The following is a 24,075-nucleotide window of genomic DNA, read 5'->3' as shown; positions in this document are numbered from 1 at the left end:
ATTTATAAATGAGATGTAATGCTGCCATGGTCATCTGAGATAACACTATATATGAAGCCTTCGTTATATTGCAGATCAGAAGTTTTACAAATTTTGGAAAGTTAAAAAACAGTCTAAGGAGGTCCAGAAGGATTTGGAATAAAAAATGTAAATTAATTTTAAAAATCTTTCCTGTGTTTGAGTTCTTTGGGAAAATAATGATAGAAGGTTGGACACTAGAGGGAACTAAACAAAAATAAAAATTACAATTAAAAGAGAAGAATACGTAACAAAGAATGGAGTAAAATAACAGTGGGTGGTTTGAAGAGCAGTTTAAATATGACAAATTGCAAGAAAAATATGAAGCAAGATGATATATCGGATATACAAATGAAACCAGGTGATGTCTTAACATTTAAAGGGGACAAACAAGTATCAAACTAGCAGAATTATTTGTAGAAGTGTTTCTTATTGGATCAATAAAAGAGATCTGTTGAAGTCTTGAAGGATTATCTGAAAAGGGATAAAAAGAAAATGAAATAAATCAATTTCTATTACATTATTTAATGGAATTAAAAACCAAGATTATTGGTTTTTACCAAGAAAATAAAAATATGAAAAATAAAACAGGGAAGGAATATAGAATTGATTTATTTCAGCAAGGTTAAAAGAGATATGAAATTTTGGGTAATCTTTAATGGACTTTTGCTGATTTTCCTGTGAATTAAATGCCATCTGCTGGACAAATGTAAAACTATTTTTCATGTCCTCGTTCTTCAAGATGCACAAGAATGTTTCCTAAGAAATTAATACTCATATAGATTTTTAACAGCTGATGTGGGAACACATTCTCTCTCTCTCTCTCATACTGTATATGATTATTATAGACTATACGGAATATTAAAAGAGAATTGAGGCATCAGATATTTTATGAGAATTTTATTGTAGAATGAGCATTATAAAAATGTTCCATTTATTTTTGTTTCAGAAGTCTGCTGTTGAGATCCATCTTGAAACAACGAAAGAAACATTTAGTCCAAGAACAAATAAATTTGCACTTAACATAATCCATCAAGTATTGTAACAATTCTTAAGGGTATCATATGAATGCAGATTTTATGTTAAAAACATTCATATATAATATTTATTTAAAATTGCTTTAATTGTTAATATTTATTTAATAAGGGTTTTATTTACTTATAGTACTGTCAGGATTACCAATAAAAGAAAGACATATATATTCTTTCAAAGAATGTAAGATTTATTATAAGAATACAAATTAGGTTTGATAGACAAAAATAAGCACAAAATTGTTATACTATTTCAGACATGCCATTTCATAGTTATCATCACAGATTCAGCATAAGTTATCTATATTGTTTTTCTTAAAGGAACTTCAAATTTAAATGCTTTTGTATTTGCAGCTAACAGTTTAGAACTTAATACCATTGTATACGAACTTTTCATAGCATAGGTAATTTTCACATTTAAACATAATTCTCCCTCAAGTACTTAGTATACATTATAGTTTTATAATGTACTATGTGGAGATTTGCTTTTAAAAAGAGTTACATTTATATAATTCTTTAAAAATGTTTTTTTATTTTTAATACTCATTTGAAAAGGATGTGTCGTTCTATCACTAAAATATATCAATCCCAGCAATTTGTGTTCTTTTGGTAAATAAATGAAAGATCAATCACAAGAATAAAACATGTTAATAAGCAAAATTAAATACAAAGTTATTATTCTTGTATATTTCAGACCTAACATTTCAAAGATATCATCAGGATAGATTCCAAATTAATGACCTATATAGATAATTCAATTTATTGTTAAATTAAAATGACACTTGGTTATATATTGCAGTTAACAGCAATATGTAAAGCTTTTCATAGCTCATTTTCCAGTTGGACGGATTTCAGATGATGATTTCCAATGTGACTGGTAATCACATGCCATTTACAGATGAGATTTCTCCTTTCCAGAGAATGAAGTTTGTGTATAAGTATGAATTTGATCCTAGAAATGACAAAATTAAAAATAGAAATAACTTGTTTTAATATAAAATTAATAACTAATTTTAGTTGTACTCATACTTCTTTAAATACATTTTAGAGAAATGGATAACAGATCATTTTCTTTACTGCTCATTGGTACTTTCTTTGCTAACTATCTGTACTATCACACAGCCATAGGGATTCTGACAGCTACTGATTTTTTATAGATATTTATTTATTTATTAGATTTGTATTGCCACCTATTTGCCATGGCAACTCAAGGGGGCATACAGCATATAAAGCCACAATTTAAAAACAATAAAACTCATAAAATCAAATAAATTAATATAGTAAAATCACCCCCCCACCTCCCCTACCAGCGACAGCAGATTACATGAGCCATTTAATGGGCTCCATACGGCTCTGGGTTCCATAGGCCTGCTGGCAGAACCAGGTCTTCAACGCCTTCCGGAAGAAAATCAGAGTGGGGGCCAGTCTAATCTCTGGGGGAATGATGTTTCAGAGGGAGGGATCCTTCTTCTGGGTCCCACCAAGTTATCTCCCTCAAGGATGGGACCCGCAATATTCCCTCCCTCCCTGCCTAGATACTTTTAACTTCACTGAAATAGAATCTACTTAATTCAATTAGGAATCCAGATATTGCACAGGTAGTCCTCGACTTATGACTGGTTGCTTAACAAGTCAAAGTTTTGATGGAGTAAAAAAAAGTTATTTATAACTCTTTCTTAAAGTTACATAACCACCATCCTTATGGTCATGAGATCGCACTTCGAGGCTTGGCAACCAGTGTCACATGCTCATGTGAATATGTTTTGCTTTTTTACCATTTTCTGACAAAAAATGCCAATTGAATAAGTTGAATTTGGACTTATGACTATGTGATTCATTAAACAAACCGCTATTCAATAACTATCGTAAAAAGTCATAAAATCAAATCTTGTCATGTGGTGACTCAACTTACAACCACAATGATTTTTAACGAAAATTCTGGTTATCAGTATAAGATGACTTGTAATAACTTGTTTGTTGTTTGTTTTCGACTTACGTTGTTCAAGATCCTCTCACTCCTCCTTTGAGCCTATCTATTTATACCATTATGACTTAATCCATTTTCAACTGCTTAATCTCTATTTACTTTCGACAATCATCTGAATTGATAATGTTTTCTTACCTTTCTTTTTGCTTTAGCATTGTGTTTATCCAGATGGGCTTGAATGCCTGCACCATAATCAGGATGAACATCCATAAAGTTTTTCACCTGGATTGAAAAAGGAAGCTTAGGTCATTTGTCTGTTTTTCTAATACCTGTTCTTATAAGGACAAGTCAATTGCTTTTGACACAAAGATCTGAAATTTCAGCACATCTGGATTGTACTTATTTCAACTACTGGTAATAGCAGAGGTACCATTTTTCAATTTATCATACATAATTGGTCAACTAATCAGGCTACAAGGTAAATATTTTTATAAGAAATTATTTACCTTTCTATGTCACATTTAACCAAGTACATGCTAAACATCATTAATTTAAACTTTAAAAGGCTATATCATTAAGAGTTTACTTTTTTTAGTCAAAGTAATATTCAACACTGAACTTGGTCTGGACTACAAACTGAATACTTATATTTTCAGTCGTTTTCAAACATAAAACATTGAAAAGGCTCCAACAAAATATTATTCAGAAAGAAACTTAATTACGTTCATCTTAAGAAAAACCTTAGGATTGCAATCCAAAGCAATTACTACTAAAGCTAATTAATTCCAACTAAAAAGTAAAAGTTCACTGATCAAGGATCTTTATACAGTTTGATATCGCCAAGCATAAGGCTTACTACTACAAATCTTTCTAGGAAAAGAAACTGGCAAATCAGAATCAGTCTCTCTGTGCTATACATTGTTGATTGACCTATCACATAAGACTTAAGTGGAAGAAGCATGCTGAATTGCATAGAAATCAATACGGATTTTTCAGCAACATGCTTTTGAAGTATTTTCTTTAAACTGTCAGCAGCTGTGAGATTTTGTACCTTCCAGAATAGGGGTCCCCAACCTGTGGGCCATGGCGCACTACTGGGTTGTGGCCTCTTGGCCACCAGTGGCTTGTCAGTGCATGCTCATGGGCATACGCACACCCCTCACTCGCGATAGCATTACTGCGAGCATCGTGCAGGCACAAATGTTGCCATGAGCATCACGTAGCGCACTTGCAGCTAGGTTCGCGCATGCTCATGCACGCGTAAAGGCACCTGCCTCTCCCCCTTTCCGAGCCTCCAACCCAGAAAGGTTGGGAAATTCTGCTCCAGAACACATATCCATTATAGTAAAAGAAACATTTAAAAGAAAACAAACACAGTGACCATCTATATTTTAAGAAATATGATATTGCAGAGAATGCATACATACATAATCCATCACACTAACTTTACAAGAGATTTGTAGATGTATATTTATATAAAAATAAGTTATGTGTAGTTACCTAATACATTTAAATATATGTATATATTCTGGCTGATAACATAGAAAATACATATGAAGATATATTTATGTTTATTTTATTCATATTTATGGTATTTATAGATATTTTTACAAAGAGAAGGCATAAGAAAATGCAGAAGCATGTCACTCCCTGAATGTGATAAATTGCTAGAACTTTGCGGTCAGAGAAAAATATCATGGATTAATTTCTTTATTTTGAACCACTCAAATAACACTTCCACTTTGAGCCATTTTATACCTCTGGGAGTAAGAACTTGAAACTACAGTAGAAAGCCTATGTTTCAACTAATGAATTTCATGATATTTCCATCTCTTTCAAAGCAGTTATTGGAATAACATATAATAATCTGAAGACATAGATGACTTTGACCTGAAGTTCTTCACTACTGAATATATTAATATGCCATGTTGTTTACATAAAAGTTCTTTGTGAGAAGTATCAAAAGATATTCTTTAAAAATCCTGTGGGGGGCAGGAGGCACAGTTCTTATGTATTGGAGATACAATTTTGTATAAGATTTTGACCCAACAATTAGAATATTCACCATTTACTCATTTATCAATTGCATTTTTACAGCTGTCCATATCACATAACAAATCTAGGAGCCCAACATAATAAAACAGTACAAATACATGAAAAGAAAAACAATTACAATGCAGCCAGATTAAATTAAAAACATGAAAAATAAAATGGTTAAAAAAAAGCAAGCAAGAGCATGCATTCCAATTAAATATCTTATAATCATCTAGAAGGCTGCCACTCTATCATAGCATGCCTAGGCCAGTTGACAAAAACATGTTTTAAGGGCTCTCCAGAAGTCCAGTAGGCTTGGGACCAACTTTACTTTGGGAGGGATGATGTTCCATAGGTCATTAATACCACTTTAAATTATAATTACTCTGGACTATCTAATTCTGTTCCAGGTTTATTTTTTGTGGCAAGATGGAGCACAGCTCTAACTAAATCACATGACAGGTCTTCTGCTAGGTCTTCTGCTATATAATTGATATTTTTCATATAATTTTATTGTCACATTGCAAAAAAGTTCCATTCTTAATTTTTTAATGTTATCACAGCAAATAGAGCTTACAGCCCATGCTGTACACTAACTAATATGGTAGGGTTGTAGAGCAATTCAGATTCAAAAGGCAGCATATGATTTGGAGGGCATGTATGTCTGCACAGAACACCTTGAAACTGAACATCTTTATCCAGAATTGTATGCCAGCAGATATGTGAGACCAAGAAAAGACACAGCTGCTTTATAACAGGTAATATATACCGTCCTTTCCTTTCTCCCTGAGCGCAAAACCGTCTGCCTTCTTCTCTCTTGGACGGACCGAGCAAGGCTAATAAGATAATAAGATAAGATCCTAAGCGCGTTGTGGAAACAGATCTGGATCTCGTTGGAGAAAGGTAGCAAATGAATGAACTGGACTTTTGGCAAGTCTCGGGGTAGGAACTCGACGCTTTCTGGAAAGTTAATGAGCAGGAAAATAGACATCCTTTCCGCTTTCTCCCAGCATGGGTATCTCATTATCCCTCCCTGTAAGAAGTAACAACCACAAAGCCAAGGGAAAAAAGGACCAGTTTCTTGTGCCTGATCAGTGGCGGCCCTTTCGCACTCAGAACTCTCTCCTTTGCGCTCGTCCACGGTCCAGCGACCGAGCCTCCCGCGTGGAAATAAGGAGGCCTTCTCTCCCCCCGCGCCCCCAGCCCCCAACGGTGAGCTGCACATGCGCCAGACTGCTCCGCCAGCTCGCCATCCGAGTGCAGCCAGAACGATGCGCAGGAAAAAGCCACAGTAGGAAGTAAAGATTTCTCCCCCCACCCTCTCTCTCTGAAATAATTAATGTCGCAATCAGTGTGGTGCACCCTTGGAGACAAATTGGTTGGGGAGGTGGAAAGATATTAAGAAACAACTCGACTGTTTTTCGTCCAGTTTTATTTTTATTTATTTATTTTCCCTGAAAAAAGCAGATCGCTCAACGGTGTCACAAAGAAAGGGAGAGGAATTGAGTGCCAGCCTGAGAAAGGTGAAGCTGCCTCTCTAAAGCATTTTGGTGGCTTTGTAAGTTTGGGGAAAGGGCGGGAGTGTCAATCAAGAATTATATCCAGAATACCCCAAGTGTTACAACTTACCGTATTTGCCGGTGTATAAGATGACTTTTTTGCCCTGAAAAACATGCCTCCAAGTGGGGGGTCGTCTTATATGGCGAGTATATAACAAACTATATTTTGAGTGGAAATGTTGGGGGCTCGTCTTATACGCCCAGTCGTCTTATACGCCGGCAAATACGGTATGTACCTCTGCATGCTCCAAAGTTAATGTTGCCCTTCAATCCGGAATCTCTATACAGCTTGAGATATATCATGTTGTTACTTACAGCTTTCTTCTGGATGAAAATCTGAGCATCCTTAAGATGGTTAGCAATGTTCTCGCAAAGCCTCATGCGCTCTTCCTCATTCAATACTTTGACAAAGAAATCCTGTACCTTTCAATAAATAGTGAAAGCAAACATTAGATATACCTTCTGCTGGCCAATAGAAATGTTCTATTTCATTAACAGTATCAACCTTAGTTATTACATAAATTTGAATAAATTGACAGCTATTTATGATTATCATGGAGTTCTCTCTGCTGTTTAGAATGTGAAAAGTTCTGCCTTCTTTGTGAGATTGTTCTTATATCTCATGTTCATATGATTGTGATCTGTGATGCTGTTTCCTGGTTTCTGGTGAAAAACACCCATTTGAAAAAAAAAATGAGTTCATTTAACAACTGTAGGTTCATTTAATGATCAGAGATTTGCTTAATGACTGCCATAAAAATATTTTAAAATCAGGTTAACAGATGAGAGTGCCTCGACTTATGACGATAAACTCGGTCCCAATTGTGTTCCTAAGTCAAGGACTACCTCTAAATATTTTTTTTATAAAAAGGAGGGGGGATATTTTTGAAAGATCAGCAGTGAGGATTGGCACCTTACTGACCAAACCAGGAAAATAATGGGACTGCTCCAAGAGACCAAATAATCTCTCTTTTATACCTGGCTCCACTTGTGGAGAAAATTGAGTAAGAAAAGTTGAGAACAAACAGGAAACCAAAGCTTAATTACCTTAGGACAAAATTATATCAAGCAAGTGCTCTCAAACTTTTGATTTCAATTAGGTGCTTGGAAGACAAACAAAGAGAATGTTCATGATAAATCTACCTTGTTTAAAAAGAGAGAGAAAAAGAAAAGGTGTCTTTACAGAGACATTTCATTTCTAAAATAAAATAACAGGGCATTTCTAATTTATTTACTTGAGAGACGTTATCCTCAACTGAACTATTAAAGCGCTGTACATCGCCTGAGGTACATATACGGCTCTCCTTCAAAGCGGGTTGATCCTCAGGGCCAGTAAAGCTATTTGGGTAATAATTTGGAGCACCACCTAGGAGAAAAAATACAATATATTAGGAGACAGACAGAAGCAGCAAAGAATGCAAGAGTTTCAGCTCTGAAAAGTATATCACAATGTCTCATAAACCAAAAATTTGTTTTAGCAAGCTAATGACCTTTATACAATGCCTGCCTTTCTTCATAGTAAATCTATTTGTAATAGATACCCAAAATAAAAAACTGTTTAGGGCCTGTTATTATCTTGACAACGTTAAGAAAAAAAGCTTGAAGGTGAAATTACTGTGTGAGTTTGGCTGCTAGGCTTACTGAATGAGCCTTTGCACAACATCCAGATCTAAACATTTTTACATGTCCATATAATAAAAATAAGGGAGAAATTAATATAAAACAAAAATTAAGAAATAGTTAAGTTGTAGTGTCAATGTAAATGAAGAAAAAGCATCTGCAAGGTTAGTTTAAATTGCCACCACAGCCTAGCTCCCAAATGTTATTCAGATTTACCTTGGTTATCACTTATGCACATAAACCCATCTCTCTGGTAGTGGGCCAATCTAGCTCGATATGGACAATTTACAGGAATTTGCAGGTAGTTCGGTCCCAGGCGGTGTCTGTGGGTATCTGGATATGAGAAAAGACGACCCTAGAAAAATATATTACAGGGGTAAAAGTGAGGAAGCAGACAACTTTTTCCCTAGGTTTATTCAGATTGCTTTTCAGTGCTTTCTGCCCTGCCTATGTCATCACTGCTTTTTTTAGAGAGAGAGAGACTATTGCTTATCCTATCCTACATGAGGGGAAAAAGTCTTGATTTCAAAGGACCCAAGAACATGGCCCAGAAGCAAACCTGTAGAATCAGATCAAAGGCATCTCTTCAATATAGCAGAAAGAGCCAACACAATTACAAGGATGTTTTTGATGCTTTCATTAATGCCCCTCCAACTCTTTAAGTACTTTACAACCTGACAAGCCCAGAGACCCTGAGACTGAAGCTGTGAAAGAGTCACCTCTGTTCACTTAAGTCCAGCTTTCACAGGACATTTTCAATGGCTTCACATATTAATCATATACATAGATACATACATATATATATAGATACATACATACATACATTGAAACAATGTAATTAAAGCAAAAAAATCTTATAAGCCCTGGCAGCGCAGTAATTAGAATGCAGTATTGCAAGCTAACTGCCCACAGCCTGAAGTTCAATCCTGACATTCTTCCAAAGACAGTAAAAGGAGCACCCAGACCGTTGGGGGCAATAGGTTGACTCTGTAAACCGTAATACCGTAATACAGATTGAGGTTAACATGTTTTCATTATTGCAAAAGTTATCTGATTGAAAGATTGAGTTGCCTAGTCTAACAATTATATAAATAGGAAAAAAAAATCTATTTGGTTACCTGTAACATTTTATCAGGGCTAGGTTCAATTCCTGGAGGCATGTTGCTTGGGTCAAAGGCCAATTGTTCCACTTCAGCAAAATAATTGACAGGATTTCGGTTTAAGACAATTTTTCCCACAGGAATGAGAGGATAATCTTTGTGAGGCCAAACCTAGAAAATATAACAGGGGTATTTGATAGGAATGATAGTTACCTAACAGTTGGGTTGGCAATATATAAACCAGGATAGTCATTTAATACTGTTGTATCTTTAAGAGAATGCTGTAATTGTGATTGGCTGAGGTTCCTCCGACGGCCATAAGATGGAGCCAGAAACCTGGTTTGTTCTCTTCTTGCATTTTCCTTGTTGCCTTTTGCCTGAAAGTTGTTCTGCTTGACTTGCTGTGAGTCTTGCAAACTGTTAGCAAACTCCATTTACTGAACTTTGTTTATGATACTGGACTTTGTTTTTTGGATTATCCCTGGACTGATTGTATTGAATACTACCTGCTTTAACCGTGTATGATTTGGACTGTTTGTTGGACTTTGTTTACCCATTTACTGGAAGTAAAACCTACATTTTACTATTCAGTGTATCTATATGCTGGTTGTGTGTTATTCAACACCACTCTCACTACATTTCCCTGAGTGCACTCATTCTCCTAACGGGGAATACCTCAACAGTATTTTATTTTACTACATTCAGCTTGGCCTTGTAAAATATAGAAATTTACCTTTTCTATTCTATGTTGTACGTTGGAGAAAAGGTCACAAAAATATACTCACCTTTGTAACATCAAAAGGATTAAATGGAAATGTCTCAGCTTGTTCAAATGTCATAACTTGAATGTAGAAAGTCCAAGAGGGGAAGTTTCCATTAGCAATTGCATTGTAAAGATCACGCAGGCCATAATCCGGATCTTCAGAAGCCAGTCTTTCTGCGTCTTTGACAGAAAGGTTTTTAATTCCTTGATCAGTCTAAAATATTGGAAAGCAATCAAAATGTTAATAAATAACTTGCTATCTATAATTATTAATGTAGAAATAGTTAACCTTATTCTTAACCCTAACCCAGTAACAGTAATATGAATTATAACAGAGCAGTTTAAAAATCTACTGTAAGAGAATGTTTATAAAGCTTCTATACAAAAAACAAGTCTAGGTCCAAAGATGTATTGTGAAATTGCATGTAGAAAAGACAGTATTATGGGTGGAAGGAGTAAAAATTTCCATATACAAAGGGAAACATAAACCTGTTGCTAAAATAATATTGTTATTATTTAGAAATCGGAACTGATATGGATGCAAGTGGCTTTGCTTAGCAATTAAAAGCATGGCCAATATAGATTGAAAGAAGAAAGATATGTGGAATCATAAGGCACAGTTGGGGACAGACTTTTGATGGCTCAACATTGAGCAGGAAATGGTATCAATAGACTATTATTACCTTTGCATGGAATTTGCAGTACACTGCATTGCCATAAGCATTGACTAGCTTAAATGTATGTGACCCATAGCCATTCATGTGACGGTGCCCATCTGGAATGCCACGATCGCTGAACAGGAATGATACCTACATGCGCCAAAATAATGTACATAGCCATCTTTAATGAGAATTGAACAACTGTCTCTTTTCACACAAAGATATATTCCAACTGTATGCATATTCCCATTGAGACCTACCCAGTATCTATAATATCGTATGGCAGTTTCATGACATTCATTCAAGAAATAAGAATAATAATGCTTCTTGTGGAGAGTGTTTTTCTTCATTTCAGCAAGAAAAACAGTGTCTGTGTCAGTCAGCAACATATTAAGGAAACAAACAATCATATACTCTGTTAAGTAAAAGTTATATAGAAAAGGCAGTGTGGGATAGTGATTAAGTCACCAGGCTAGAATCAGGAGAAGATGAGTTGTAGACCTGCCTTAGACACAAAGCCAACTGGATGACCTTGGGCCAGTCAATCTCTCTCAGCCCTAGGAAGGGGGCAATGGCAAACCACTTCCAAAAAAACATTTCTTTATATAATACATACATACATACATGAACAAGATCAACAGTACTTTTAATAGTGTCTATTATTCTATTTCTTAGAACAAACCTTTTTATTTGGATTTCTGTAATTACTATCTTAAACACTAGTGGTTTTATGGTGATGATTTTATTTGAAGAATTTATATTGCGTTTATATTTATACTGTTCCCTTGGTAAATTGTAGGAAAAAGAGCAGCACAATAAATAAGTAACACATCTACAACCGAAGCACAATTACTTTGGAAGTCTCTGAGCTGTGTACAACGAAGAGTTAAACTTAAAACTCAGGAATTAATCAAAGAAAAGTGTTACTAATATCTCCCCAAGTTTATTTTCCAGCCCAGAAATAAATGAATTGGAATTGGCTGCATGAAGCTCAGTATTTCAGATATGAGCTTATGTTGCTGAGCATTGATAACAAATTCTCATAATTAAACATTCTTTCAGTATAAGCATAGCCACATAGTGGTAACAAAGACTTTGCAAATCTTTCCATAGGGAAATTTTGCAGTTTCTTTTATATTTAAGCAAACTTTGAAAACAATCTAATTTTTTGAATGGCTTTTTTTTTTGCAAATACAGAGTATCAACAGATAAATAAAAATATGTGTTCTGCCATTTAATTTTTGGCTTTTATACATAATGTACACTACAGGGCTGGGTTGCTACCAGTTAATTTAACATCGCCAAACTGGTAGTTGCAACAACTGGCTGGCCCCACCCACCCACCCACCCCTCCCACCCATCCCAGGAGTCTCCATGCAGCCCGTTTTGGACCCCAGGTAGGTGCAGGGCCCACGCGGAGGTTCGGGGAGGGCAAAAAATGGACCTCCTGGAGGCTCCGGAAGGCCAGAAAAGATGGCCTCCGGAGACCAGGGAGGCTGTTTTCGCCCTCCTCAAGGCTCGACGAAAGCCTCCGGAGCCCAGGGAGGACAAAAACGCCCTCCCCCTGCTGTGGTGCAGGAGGCCAACTAGCCCACGTCCATCATGGCCATAGCCATGGCTACCCAGCAACCGGGCAGAGAACCAGTTGCTAAATTTTTTGAAGCCCACCCCTGTGTATGCACATTTCTAGCTCCGTATTTTACTGGCAAAGACAAACAAATGAATTTCAAGCAATTCTTAGGCATCTCCCTGTTTTTCTTCCCTTCCCTTCATGTTTGCAAGAGTGGAACTAGAACAAGAAAGGGTTAAGAGCAGCTTTGACTATTTTGGCTTTTATATAAAAAAAATCTAAAAATATCTTTAAAATACCTAAGAAAATAAAGATGTCATAGAAACTCAACCCAATTTTCTTCTTTCTTGACAACTTTTTCTATAAGAAGATATGTAATTTTATGTAGCAGCCTAACAATAATCAAGTTTTTAATTTATATCTTTGATCTTTGGCATTTCCTCTGACTAAAAGTAATTAAAAGGGGTAAAATCTTACCTGATGCAAAGACTCAGGGCGAAGACTCCAGAAGTCCCATACCATGTCTGCATCTTTTAGATGTGTCTGTGGATTCCTCTTTTGACTATGGATAAAAGATGGAAACTAACAGAGTACACAAAGAATTAAAATATTATACGTTTGCATTAGAGTTAAATCTACTGCCGATTTCCTGGACAGGTTCTGAGCTTGCTTTAAAACTATGCATTTATGAATCATAAACAATCCGTTTGAATTTATTGTGCCAGCTACTAAATTATCAGGATGCAAATAAAATGAACAAAACCCACTGAATTTTTATATACAATCATTAAGACTGTAATGATGAAGACTTTTGTTTCCTTATTTTCACTTTCAGATACTCATTTTAGTAGGAGAACTCTTGTGAATTTAAAATGTGCATCAAAATTCAGATACTTGGCAACTAACTCATATTTATGTTGGTTGTAGTGTCCCTGGTCATATTTGCAACCTTCTGACAAGCAAGGTCAATGGGGAAGCCAGATTCACTTAGTAACTTAGTAATTTAATAATTGCAATGATTCACTTAACAAATATGATAAGAAAGGTCACAAAATGGGGCAAAACTCACTTAACAACTGTTTCACTTAGCAACATACATTTTGAGCCCAATTGTGGTCTTAGGATGAGGTCTACCTGTATTGCCATACATTTTCCCCCAATTTAATTTGCCTTTTCTAGATAGGCAAACTAGAACCTCTGTATTCTTTTCCCTTGCAACATGTGGTACTTCCTATCACTATTATTGCTACAAATCTATGGAAGACTTTTATCCCATTTTGTGACAGAAAACACCCAAACCTTATAGGTTTCATTCTAAAATAAAGATTTCTTTCCCACCTCAAACTGGAAATCCTAGTTTAGACTCATCAATGACCACAATGCAGCCCTTTCTATAAGATTTATTGACTGATGGATTTATGCCCACTGCAATAAAAAAACTATAGCCATTTACAATATGCCATCAAACGGCTATAGGTGTCCAGAAGGAACTATAATGGCAGATTTCAAAACAATGGCCACATTTAATATGCTCCAAGGCTTTTGACAGAAACCTGATTAAGAACACATCTGTTCCAATTTACCAGTATTGCATCTCTAATGAAGAAGATTGGAGTGTTGTTCCCTACAAGATCCCAATTTCCATCTTCACTATAGAATTTCATTGCAAAGCCTCGGGGATCACGCACTGTGTCAGCTGAGCCTGCTTCTCCAGCTAAATAGAAAATAAAAAATAAAAATTCCCATGATTAAATCCTATGTACATAGTCTAATGCCTTGACTAACTTTGTCTATGTATTTACTTCCTGTGGAATCTATAATCTGTACATTTGACATTTAAAAGATAAATACAGGAGGTTTGGATGAAATGACTTAGAGAAATGGAAAAAGTACTTGAAGATTATCTTTTAAATTTAAATAATGTGCAGTATAAATTCAATGAGTTCCTGTAGGAAAAACCTATGTTTAAATTAATTCATTTCTGTAAATTTATTAGGGACGCTCATTTCAGGAGACTCTAGAGAGCTTATAGAATACAGTGCCACATTAGAACAATTAGAAATATAGACAAAACATAACGAAGCAGCACAAAATAAATATAACATCTAAAACAGGGGTGTCAAACTCGATTTCATTGAAGGCCGCATCAGGATTGTATTTTACCTCGGAGGGCCAGAGTGGGCGTGGCCAGAGTGGGTGTGGTCAGCTCAACATCACTCGTGTCAGGGGTGCCTGTGGTGGCCTGAGAAAACAGGCTCCTGAGCTCCGTTTTCGGCTGCAAAGGCCTCCTGTAAGTAACCCTCTGCCAATGAAAACAGAGCTCAAGAGGGCTGTGTGTTCTGTTTTTGCTGGCAAAGGCACTGCAGGCCAGTCTTTCACCGTTTCCAGGGTGGCCCTGTGGGCCAGATCTAATCACCCCGTGGGCCGGATCTGGGCCCCGGGCCTTGAGTTTGACACCCCTGATCTAAAACAAGCTGACAAATATCATTATGCAGGTAGTCCTTGACTTACAACCATTCATTTAGCAGCCATTCAAAGTTACAACAGCATTTTAACAAGTAGCTTACAACCAGTTTCACACTTATGACACTTGCGCTATCCGTGATCAAAATTTGGGTATTTGGCAATGACCATGTATTTATGATGGTTGTAGCATCCCAGGGTCATGTGATTGCCATTTGTGATCTTCCCAGATGGCTTCTGACAAGCAAAGTCAATGGAATCAAGATTTGCTTAAGGACTGTGTGATTCACTTACCACAACTGATTTGCTTAACAACCATGTCAAAGAAGTTTGCAAAATTGGGCAATGACTCATTTAACAATTTCCTTGCTGGTAACAGAAATTCTGGTACCAATTATGGACATAAGTCAAGGACTACCCATATGTCATTACTCTTTTTCAAGTGCAGGCAGCAATAAACACGCCTATGTTTCTGCTATTCATAAAACCTGTTCAAGAATACACTGCTATTAATCCTAATATTCTACTAAAAATTAGGAAAATATAAGGGATCAACATTTCATACTAAAGGTGTTACTTATTAAATGACTTATTGCCCAGTGTCAATTAAAAACAGTACATAAAAATCCATCAAATAGATTAAAGTATTGAATTGATATATAAATAAGCATGTATGTTCAATAAAACCCCTTTATGTATAAAGTAAATAAATAAGATACACTGAAAATCTGCAAGATCCTTACCAACAGTTGAAAATCGAATAGCCATTGGAGTTCTTTTGCCTATGTGCTCAAATACCTTTGCTTTGCAGAATTTGGTGATATCATGAGTCACTTCAAAAAAGCCAAATGCTCCTGTATAATTAAAAGAGGTTAGTTTATTACAATTTTAAAAAGATTGTTCCAAAGTTAATAGATTTGGAAGGAATATGTCATGCCCCTGGTGGAGACTGACTCTGAGGGAGAGGAGGAATAGCCAACAGGGAGTGGAAGTGTGGCTTCGGAGGTTGTGGAGGAGGCTGGGGAAGGGCAGAGGCCAGCTGAGCAGTCAGAGGAGGACCCAGGCCCATCCCCTATCCATCCTAGGGCATGCAGGGAGGAGAGGATAAGGGAGACGTGGTCTACTCGGGAGGAGAGGGCCTTGAACCTCTTCATGGGCTGCAGGTGTGAGAACTGCATAAAAGTTTGGACCTGCATTCTAGCAAACGCTGGAGACAAAGCGTGTTTTATTTTGGTTTGAGGTTATCTTGGTAAGCATCCTTCCAACAGACTGTGCCATTATCTCCTTGAATTTGGTAAATACTTCTCCTGTTCCGTTGTGGAAATTTCATCATTGTAGTTTGTTTGATTTTTATTTTCACCTCTATCTGCTCATTAAATTCGGCCTGCATTGCTTTCTTTTGAAGACTAGTTCTGAGTACTTTTTATCTCCAACTGAGAATTATTGAACAGTGGGGCCAAGTTGGAGGCATTAAAGGACATTTATTTACGTTTTGGATTTTGTTACGTTTCTGTTACACTCTGGGTCATCACAGAATATCAGTTATGGTAGATGAAGCAGAAGATAATATTTTCTTTATTATTAGCAGCTTATATGCACACATTTTATGCTAATTTTTTTGTTACTATAAATATAGCAGTGCCTTTTAATGGAAATCTGATTCAACAAAGGATTCTGCTAACCAAAAGGAAGGCATCAACTTTGAACGGCAAATGGACAACATATAAGTTGAATCCATCAATCAACTTTCATTGATTTTTTTCCTTCTTTTAGATAGATACATAACCTTTATTGTCATTTTTACTGTGGACACACTGGTACACATTAAAAATGAAATTCTGTTGCTTGCTCTCAAAAGTGTACACATACATAACATACATATACACATGCTATACACACAGACAGACATCACTGTCCATCTTGAATACATAACAGAATGAGGAAGCTTGAGAGTTCACAAGGTTGATACTATAAGGAACGAAATTGTGACTGAATCTGGATGTTCTGCTTCAGATACCAATAGGTTGTGAAGACGATGTGTATTGTCCCAGATAATACTGGGGACCCTGGTCAAGCATTAATTATTTGCTATGTCCTGGATAGAAGGAAGTGAACTAGCAATAATCTTTTCTGCCATCCTCACCACTCTCTGCACCGCCTTCCTGTCCGAAGCAGGAATGCTTCCAAACCAGACAGTAATACCATATGATAAGATGCTCTCGATTGTCCCTCTATAGAAAGTGGTAAGGACAGGGGGAAGGAAGATGAACTTTTCTCATGCAATGCAGAAAATGCAGATGCTGCTGTGCCCATTTCAGTGTCTCACTGTTGAGCAACCAAGCCAGCCTACTGGTTAGCTGCACACACAGAAACTTGATGCTCTAACCATCTCCACAGGTGAATCATTAATACTTAGAACTGTGTGGCGGTGCCTGCCTTTTGTGAAATCGACAACAATCTCTTCAGTTTTACCAACATTTAAAATAAGGCTGTTTTTATTCTCCATATCCAATATGGACTGAAGATCATACAAGCAGTTTAACATTACAACTCTGCTTTCTTGTCCCTATTCTTAGAAAGTCATTCAATCTGGATGGCTCATTCTTTTCCAAAACCCCAACATTTTTGAGAGCTGAAGCAGCCATAGCCAAGCAAGGTGCCACCTCTCATACATCAAGCATACCAATTATTTGATCCTGAGCCACTGCACACAAATGGACTTTCCAGATTGAGCAATGGTATTTTTGGAATATTTCTGCACGTAGCTTATTCTTTATTAGATTTGTGTGTAGAAAATGTGCATTACATGTAAGAAAAAAACCCCAAATTAAACATTAAAGCATGATATGGCTACATCAGTAAGAAGCTCTGAATCGTAATAATGTTTCTGGAGTAATAAATGCAAAGTAATTATTTCTCTAGAGAATACTTATTTCTTCATGTCCATTTAAAAATTATGAGAAAAATGTTATGAATCAATTAAAAGTTGACAAGTAAATTATGTTTATAAGTCCTTGGCAAACATAACATAATTAAGCAAGGATTCAGCAGAGTATATTTAGAAAAGAATGCACTATTATAGAACAAAGTGAAAAAAAGTTATAAAAATGAACTCTTTTTCAAATCTTAAAAAGAATGTTAATCTGATTCTAATATTTCCTGGTTACTTCTGTTTACAAATCTAAGAGCCATGCAAAAGAGTAAGCACAATTTTAACACTTAAGTTTTTTAAAGGAAAAAGTGTTATTAACTTGTATCAATTAGCTAAATAAAGGTAAATAAAAACAAGACAAAACATAGCAACTTCAAATATCTCACAAGTGGAGAGATTACAGATCATTCAAGCTCCTAATGAAGAAAATCAGTAGCAGAAATCCATGTTGCTATAATAGCAATAGCACTTAGACTTATATACCACTTCACAGTGCTTTTACATCCCTCTCTAAGTGATTTACAGGGTCAGTCTATTGCCCCCAACAATCTGGGTTCTCATTTTAATGACCTTGGAAGGATGGAAGGCTGAATCAACCTTGAACCTGGCAGGACTATCATTGACTACCCCTCAGAATATCGTATAAGCATCACAGAATAAAAATAGACTCCTGAACAGAATGATTAAACCCATACAAGACACAGTTTCAGTGTTGTCAATCACAAAAACATACCTACAGTCTGTAAGGCAGGGGTCCCCAACTCCTGGGCTGCAGCCTGTTTGAAACCGGGCTGTGTGAGCAATGGGCAGGCGTGAATCACCACTTATGTGAGTGATAAGCCCTTATGCTCACATGCACAGCTCCACTTGCATGAGCGGAAGACACTGCAGTGGAGGGTGCTTGTGCTCACACGCAAATGGAACTTCATGTGCGAGTACTCTCCACTCGTGCATGAGCTCAAGTGCTCTCCATTCATGCGAGTGGAGCTTTGGGCACTAGTGCCCGCTTTCGCACAAGTAGAGCTTCATGTGTGAGCACAAGTTTCCTCTGCTCACATGCAAAGCTCCATTGACACAAGTAGAGGGCGTATGCATCTGCTTTTCTCACCTATGGAGCTGGGAGTGCATGCATGCGCCTACCATCCACATGGCTCCCCATACTGAGCCGCCAAGGTGGAAAGGTTGGGAACCACTGCTGTAAGGGACACTGTAACAATACCACACTAACTAGGCTAAAAAGAAAGACATAATGCAAATTCAAAGACTAACCGGCTCCTTTGGCATGGACAACTCTCTCAGGAATCCTTTCTCGGTCAAAGTGTGCCATCTCGTCAGTGAAAACCACATCCTGAACCAGGAGTGGGCCTCTTGGACCAACAGTCAGGACATTCAGCTTGTCTCCCACTGGAATTCCAGCTCCTGTGGTTAAGCAATTGGCTTCCTAAGTTCAAAACAAGAAACACCTTTTAATGGTAACTTGAAAACAATCCCAGATTAATTTGATAGGTATCTGATGAAATTTACTTCCTTAAGCTACAGGAAAATGTTTATCTTGGACTTTATTATTTCATTTCATAATATGAATAAAGAGATTAGTCACGCTATATAACCCAATAAAATTCCAACAATGGAACAACAACAATGGAAGAAAACTGCACTATTTAAAAACATTCTCCTGGTTACATAAATTTCCAGATTGAAATATTAAAAAGTAAAGCAAATAGTTATTAGGGCTAGTTCTGTAAGAAAGCCAAGACTGTATTTATTTATTTAATAAATGCATAGGCCATTAGTCTTATATGCATGACTCTGGGTGGCTCACAATTAAAACAGAAGAAAAAATAATATAAACAACCAGAATTAAAAAAAAAAAAAAAAAAAAGCAGATGAGAACATTCATACAATGGCTCATATAAGCCATTTAGCAGACTCACCCAAGCTGTGTCAGGGTCCAGGCTCAACAGCAAAGCTAGGATTAGTGCTTTACAAATGGCCAGTTTTTGTACAAATGTAATTCCTAGAGGAGATGATGCTCTCAAAGACAGATACAACTGCAAAAAGAGGCTATTCTTTAAATGAAGCTATGCTGACACCAGAGAGGTGGTGTTTTTTTTCCCTTGAAAGATGTTCCTCTGAGACAGCAAAAAAATATAGCCACAATTCTTAGAATGACAACTTTTTTCAAAGATGTTTTATAATAAAAGTCTTCAGTTCAGGGGTATTAGATTTCCATGTCACAAGATTTAGGAAAGCACATTTCCTATATATACACCTTTGTAATGTTCGGTATCTGTATCCAAAGACAATAACAATACTTCAGAACCAACAATGGCATCTTGCTCTATTGTTGGCAGGCCCATAGTGGAATCGCATAGATTCTTGCTTGCATAGGTGCTTGCAGGCTCAGGAATATATGTGCTTCACTTAAGGAAGTTTAAAGGAACCCACATTACGTATCTGATATTAACACAGTTGAGAAAGTCCAGAAATATTTCATAAGAAGAGTTCTCCACTTCTCTACTCATTGCAGAATACCTTATGCCACTAGACTTGAAATTCTAGACCTAGAAAACCTAGAACTACACCGCCTTCAGTCCGATCTTAGTATATAAAATCATACATTGTAATGTCCTACCTGTCAATGAATACTTCAGCTTCAACCATTACAATACAAGAGCACACAATAGACACAAACTCAAGGTAAACCGCACCAAACTTGATTGCAGGAAATACGACTTCAGCAACAAAGTGGTCAATGTCTGGAATACTCTACCTGACTCTGTGGTTTCTTCCCCTAACCCCAAAAACTTTAACCTTAGACTGTCTACCATTGACCTCACCCCTTTCCTAAGAGGTCTGTAGGGGGCATGCATAAGCGCACCAATGTGTCCACCATCCCTGTCCTATTGTTTCTTTTTATTTTTCTTATATGTATCCATTTCATGTATTCATAACTATGTTTATACTTATACCTGTTATCTTATAATCGGTTGACAAATAAAATAAATAAATAAACATGGCAATAAGGCAATGACAGAGGGTTGCATCTTGTTGCCACCTCTGCAATGTTTCCTGAAGTCAAGTACTTTCTTGAGTAACTTTTCCTGCTTTGGAGGAAAAGTATTGCACATGTCTATTCACTCATCTCAAAACAAATGCTGCACTCAATAGACCTCTGAATTAGCTAGAGCACAATCAATAGAGCAGCACATGACTTGAGACATGCATGCATGCAAAAAACATTCAGTTGGATGGAAGTTGAATTTTCCTAATCTTTTCACATGCTTTGAAAAAAGTCTTCCCTATTTTTAAAGAGGTTTGTGAAACATTCAAACTGATGAAAGTTTAATTATAGGACCAGAGAGTGGATTAACATTGTCACTTCTGTTACATCAGTAACATGATAAATTAAGGTTCGTCAAGCAATAGGTATACAGAGAATCACTATGGGTTGTGTGGATTAATGCATATATATCAGTTGCATGTTTCAGGATGTTTCATCAGCAGCTCTCATAAAACAAGAAATATTCCCACTTCCAAGCTCTTGACAAATCTTATGACTCTGCTGTACTGGTAAATAAGTCATTAAATTATCTTCTTAGGTGGTCTCATATGTTATATTTTTGAATGTGCTTCCTGCATTTCACTCAAGTGAAGACACCATTTCAACCTAGGCTTCACTCTTGAGTTAAAGAAACATCATTGTGGAGTTGCAAATGGGATTTCTGCACTTGGTTTCATATCTTGGAAGACTCACACATGCTTCATTATTCATGATTGACTAGGGTTGTATTTAGGAAATGCCGATTTATCTAGGTATTCAAATCATCCAGTTGTTAAATGGGATAGTCCAATGCATCCCACTCAAAAATGAAGAAAGATAAGAAAGGGAATATGCAAAATGAAATTCCATAGGAATTACTAACAAACTGGAACCTACTTTTTTACCTGAGTAAATTAATTTAAAATGTATCCTATTTAGAAACAACATGGATAACACATTCTGACTAAATTTTAAAGAAGAACCTACAGTAATATTTTTTAAATTATGTTTTTAATGGAGGGCACAGAGAGAGAAAAAGTTAAAGTAATAAAATATTTTTCTTTAGTAAACAGCAACCTGAGGATTTGTTTTTGTTTTTTTTAAACAAGTTTTATTAATTTTCAAAACACACAAGTCATCATTTTCCATTACATGTTTAAACCTTTTTCCATTATAAATTTAACAAGTCAGGTAAACTATAATTCTATTTTAAACCATTTCCATATAGACATACAAAAACCTCTTATCCAATTTCCCTTTATTTCTCCTCACTCTTATTCAATTTTATTATTATTATTTCATCTGCTTCTTTCTGACTTAGTTACCATTATTCTCATTCTGTATTTCTACAAGGTTTTATTAATTTTCCCCCAAAAAAACAACATAATCACACCACTCACAAAACATATAAAAGATCTTTTTGGAAAGTAACTTGGACCCAGGTATCTCTCTTTTCATGGACTTCAATTATATTCAGGCTCATCTTACATATCATTACTTATTTTATTTACCATTCTAAGTCTTCTATATTAACTTCTCCACATATTTCACTCTTCTTGATTCTATCTTAATTAATCATCTTAATTTGAATCATTATATTTATATCTTTTGTCCATTCTCTATTATACCTTTGTCTCATTCCTTTTAAAAAGAAATTTCTCCTGAAATCACTAATCAGAGTATGATGCCTTTCTATCTCCCCACTAAATTAATCAAATTAATCTTTAAAATACCCAATCCGATTTTGCTTGGTACATTCTAACTGAATAATACATCTAAAACAATTAAATACATAGTTAAACAATAGATTAAAATATTAAAAACAAAATACTATAATGAAGGTTTTATAATAACATCAATACCATAATCTTAATAAACTCTTTAATTAAAGTTTAATATTCTGAATCTCCCTCATATTATATTTTCAAACCAATCATTATTAACATTCCAACATTTTAATCTCTTATCAACTCTCAAGCCATTTAAATTTTCTTTTTCTGATACAATACTACAATATCATCTTATGTACCTTGCAAAATCTCTTTGAAGAAATTATACTTATCCTTTATCTCTAAAAAAAATTTCTTTTTCTCATTTAATTTCAAAACTTTGTAACTTTTCTCCACCTTTTCCCTTTCTTTCTTCCCCCAACAAACCTTTCTAGCCCCCTTCTAGCCCCCTTCTTCTAGCCTCTGCCTTACTGGCTTCCCTTCTCTGTCGCATTCCTCTTCCCTTTTGTTTACCATCCTTATATTGATTTTGCACTTTGTTTTTCCCTTTCTTAAATGTTTTTTAAATCTTAAGTCCTTTATTTCTCTTCTTTTTCCTCTTCCTTCCCTCTTGGTCGAGTTCTGAGATTTATTAAAGATGGCTTCCTTTCTTTGTTCTTCTTCTGCTGTCTTCATCTGTTGTAATGTTTGTTGATAATTAATAAGCGCCATTTCTAAAAAAGGAAAGCTTCTTTCAAACCAGCTTTACCATTTTGTTTTGCTTGCTCATAGTCTTTTCTCAGTTCCTCGATAGAAGAAGCCATTATAAATCTTTTCTTTTCTTTTCTCTTACAACAGCCAGAATATTCCAAAGGAAAAATAAGACAATCCCAAAGTTCTCAGTCAGTCCAAACCAAGACAGAGATCCCACTCTCTCCTCCTGGGGTAATATCAATTAAAGAAAAGGAAAGTCCAAATCTGTTTCTTAAAGTCTTATTACAATATATTTTAGTCTTTCAATCCTTAAGGCATCTCCTCCAACAAAGTCTTAGCATACAAATATTTTTTTTAAGTCCCCTCTTTTCTCACTCACCGCTTAGAGCCAGTTTTCACCTAAAGAAAATAGGTTTCTTAATGTTCACTTTTTATTCCGTAAAAAAAGAGGGTAAGCTATCCTTTCAGCACCATTAAACTGCCGCTTTTTCCTCTTCTCGAAGGTATCATTCAGAAAGTCATGCTTTTCAGGAATTTTGTTAAATATGTCTTAGAGTCCTAGGAACCAAGAAAAACTTTCTCCTCTCAAGCACTTTCTCCACTTCCTCCTGCGCATTCTTACCCGGCTGCCAGCTTCTTTGTGGCGGCCATTACGACCGCCGCTGCACCGTCCTGGGAAAAGGGGGTTCTGCCGGCCGGGAGGGGGTCTGCAACACCCCAAACCCTTCTCCGGATCCCCTACCTTCAGCTGCCCTGCAGGCAGCCTATCTCGTACCCGTCTGGGTCGGAGCCCCAAAAACGGCTAGCGCGGCAGGGATCGCGCAGCCGCAAATCCTGCTGCCGCCTGAAGCCGACAAACCGAAATCCCCTGAGGATTTGTTGTAGTTAATAAAATAACTGCACAAAAAGATTTCTGGATTCTATTAACAAGTT

The 24,075-nt window shown here is 36.2% G+C and overlaps 1 protein-coding gene across 5 annotated transcripts in view; it reads right to left on the bottom strand.

Annotated features, from left to right (window-relative positions):
- Positions 1 to 903: 903 nt before the first annotated feature.
- The window catches only part of CAT (catalase), a 49,522-nt gene continuing 26,350 nt past the window's right edge, over positions 904 to 24,075 (bottom strand). For 2 of the 5 annotated variants that reach the window (XM_087951202.1, XM_026664705.2), the window contains exons 2-13: positions 18,946 to 19,117; positions 15,488 to 15,598; positions 13,865 to 13,995; positions 12,759 to 12,863; positions 10,736 to 10,861; positions 10,075 to 10,266; positions 9,308 to 9,460; positions 8,406 to 8,544; positions 7,805 to 7,935; positions 6,885 to 6,992; positions 3,172 to 3,258; positions 904 to 2,001 (exon numbers count right to left, since the gene is read on the bottom strand). In XM_087951202.1, the coding sequence (XP_087807328.1) occupies positions 1,942 to 2,001; positions 3,172 to 3,258; positions 6,885 to 6,992; positions 7,805 to 7,935; positions 8,406 to 8,544; positions 9,308 to 9,460; positions 10,075 to 10,266; positions 10,736 to 10,861; positions 12,759 to 12,863; positions 13,865 to 13,995; positions 15,488 to 15,598; positions 18,946 to 19,117 (1,515 nt within the window). In that variant the 3' untranslated portion in view covers positions 904 to 1,941. Of the gene's footprint in view, positions 2,002 to 3,171; positions 3,259 to 5,568; positions 5,784 to 6,805; positions 6,993 to 7,804; positions 7,936 to 8,405; positions 8,545 to 9,307; positions 9,461 to 10,074; positions 10,267 to 10,735; positions 10,862 to 12,758; positions 12,864 to 13,864; positions 13,996 to 15,487; positions 15,599 to 18,941; positions 19,118 to 24,075 lie in introns of those variants that run through there. The other 3 variants (XM_087951201.1, XM_087951200.1, XM_087951198.1) reach the window with 2 other exon arrangements.

Source organism: Notechis scutatus, chromosome 1 (assembly GCF_049901735.1).
Source record: "Notechis scutatus isolate UNSWTSFEM ecotype Mainland chromosome 1, rNotScu1.2, whole genome shotgun sequence".
NCBI classification, from domain to species: domain Eukaryota; kingdom Metazoa; phylum Chordata; class Lepidosauria; order Squamata; family Elapidae; genus Notechis; species Notechis scutatus.
This window is presented reverse-complemented; position numbering and strand designations above follow the sequence as displayed.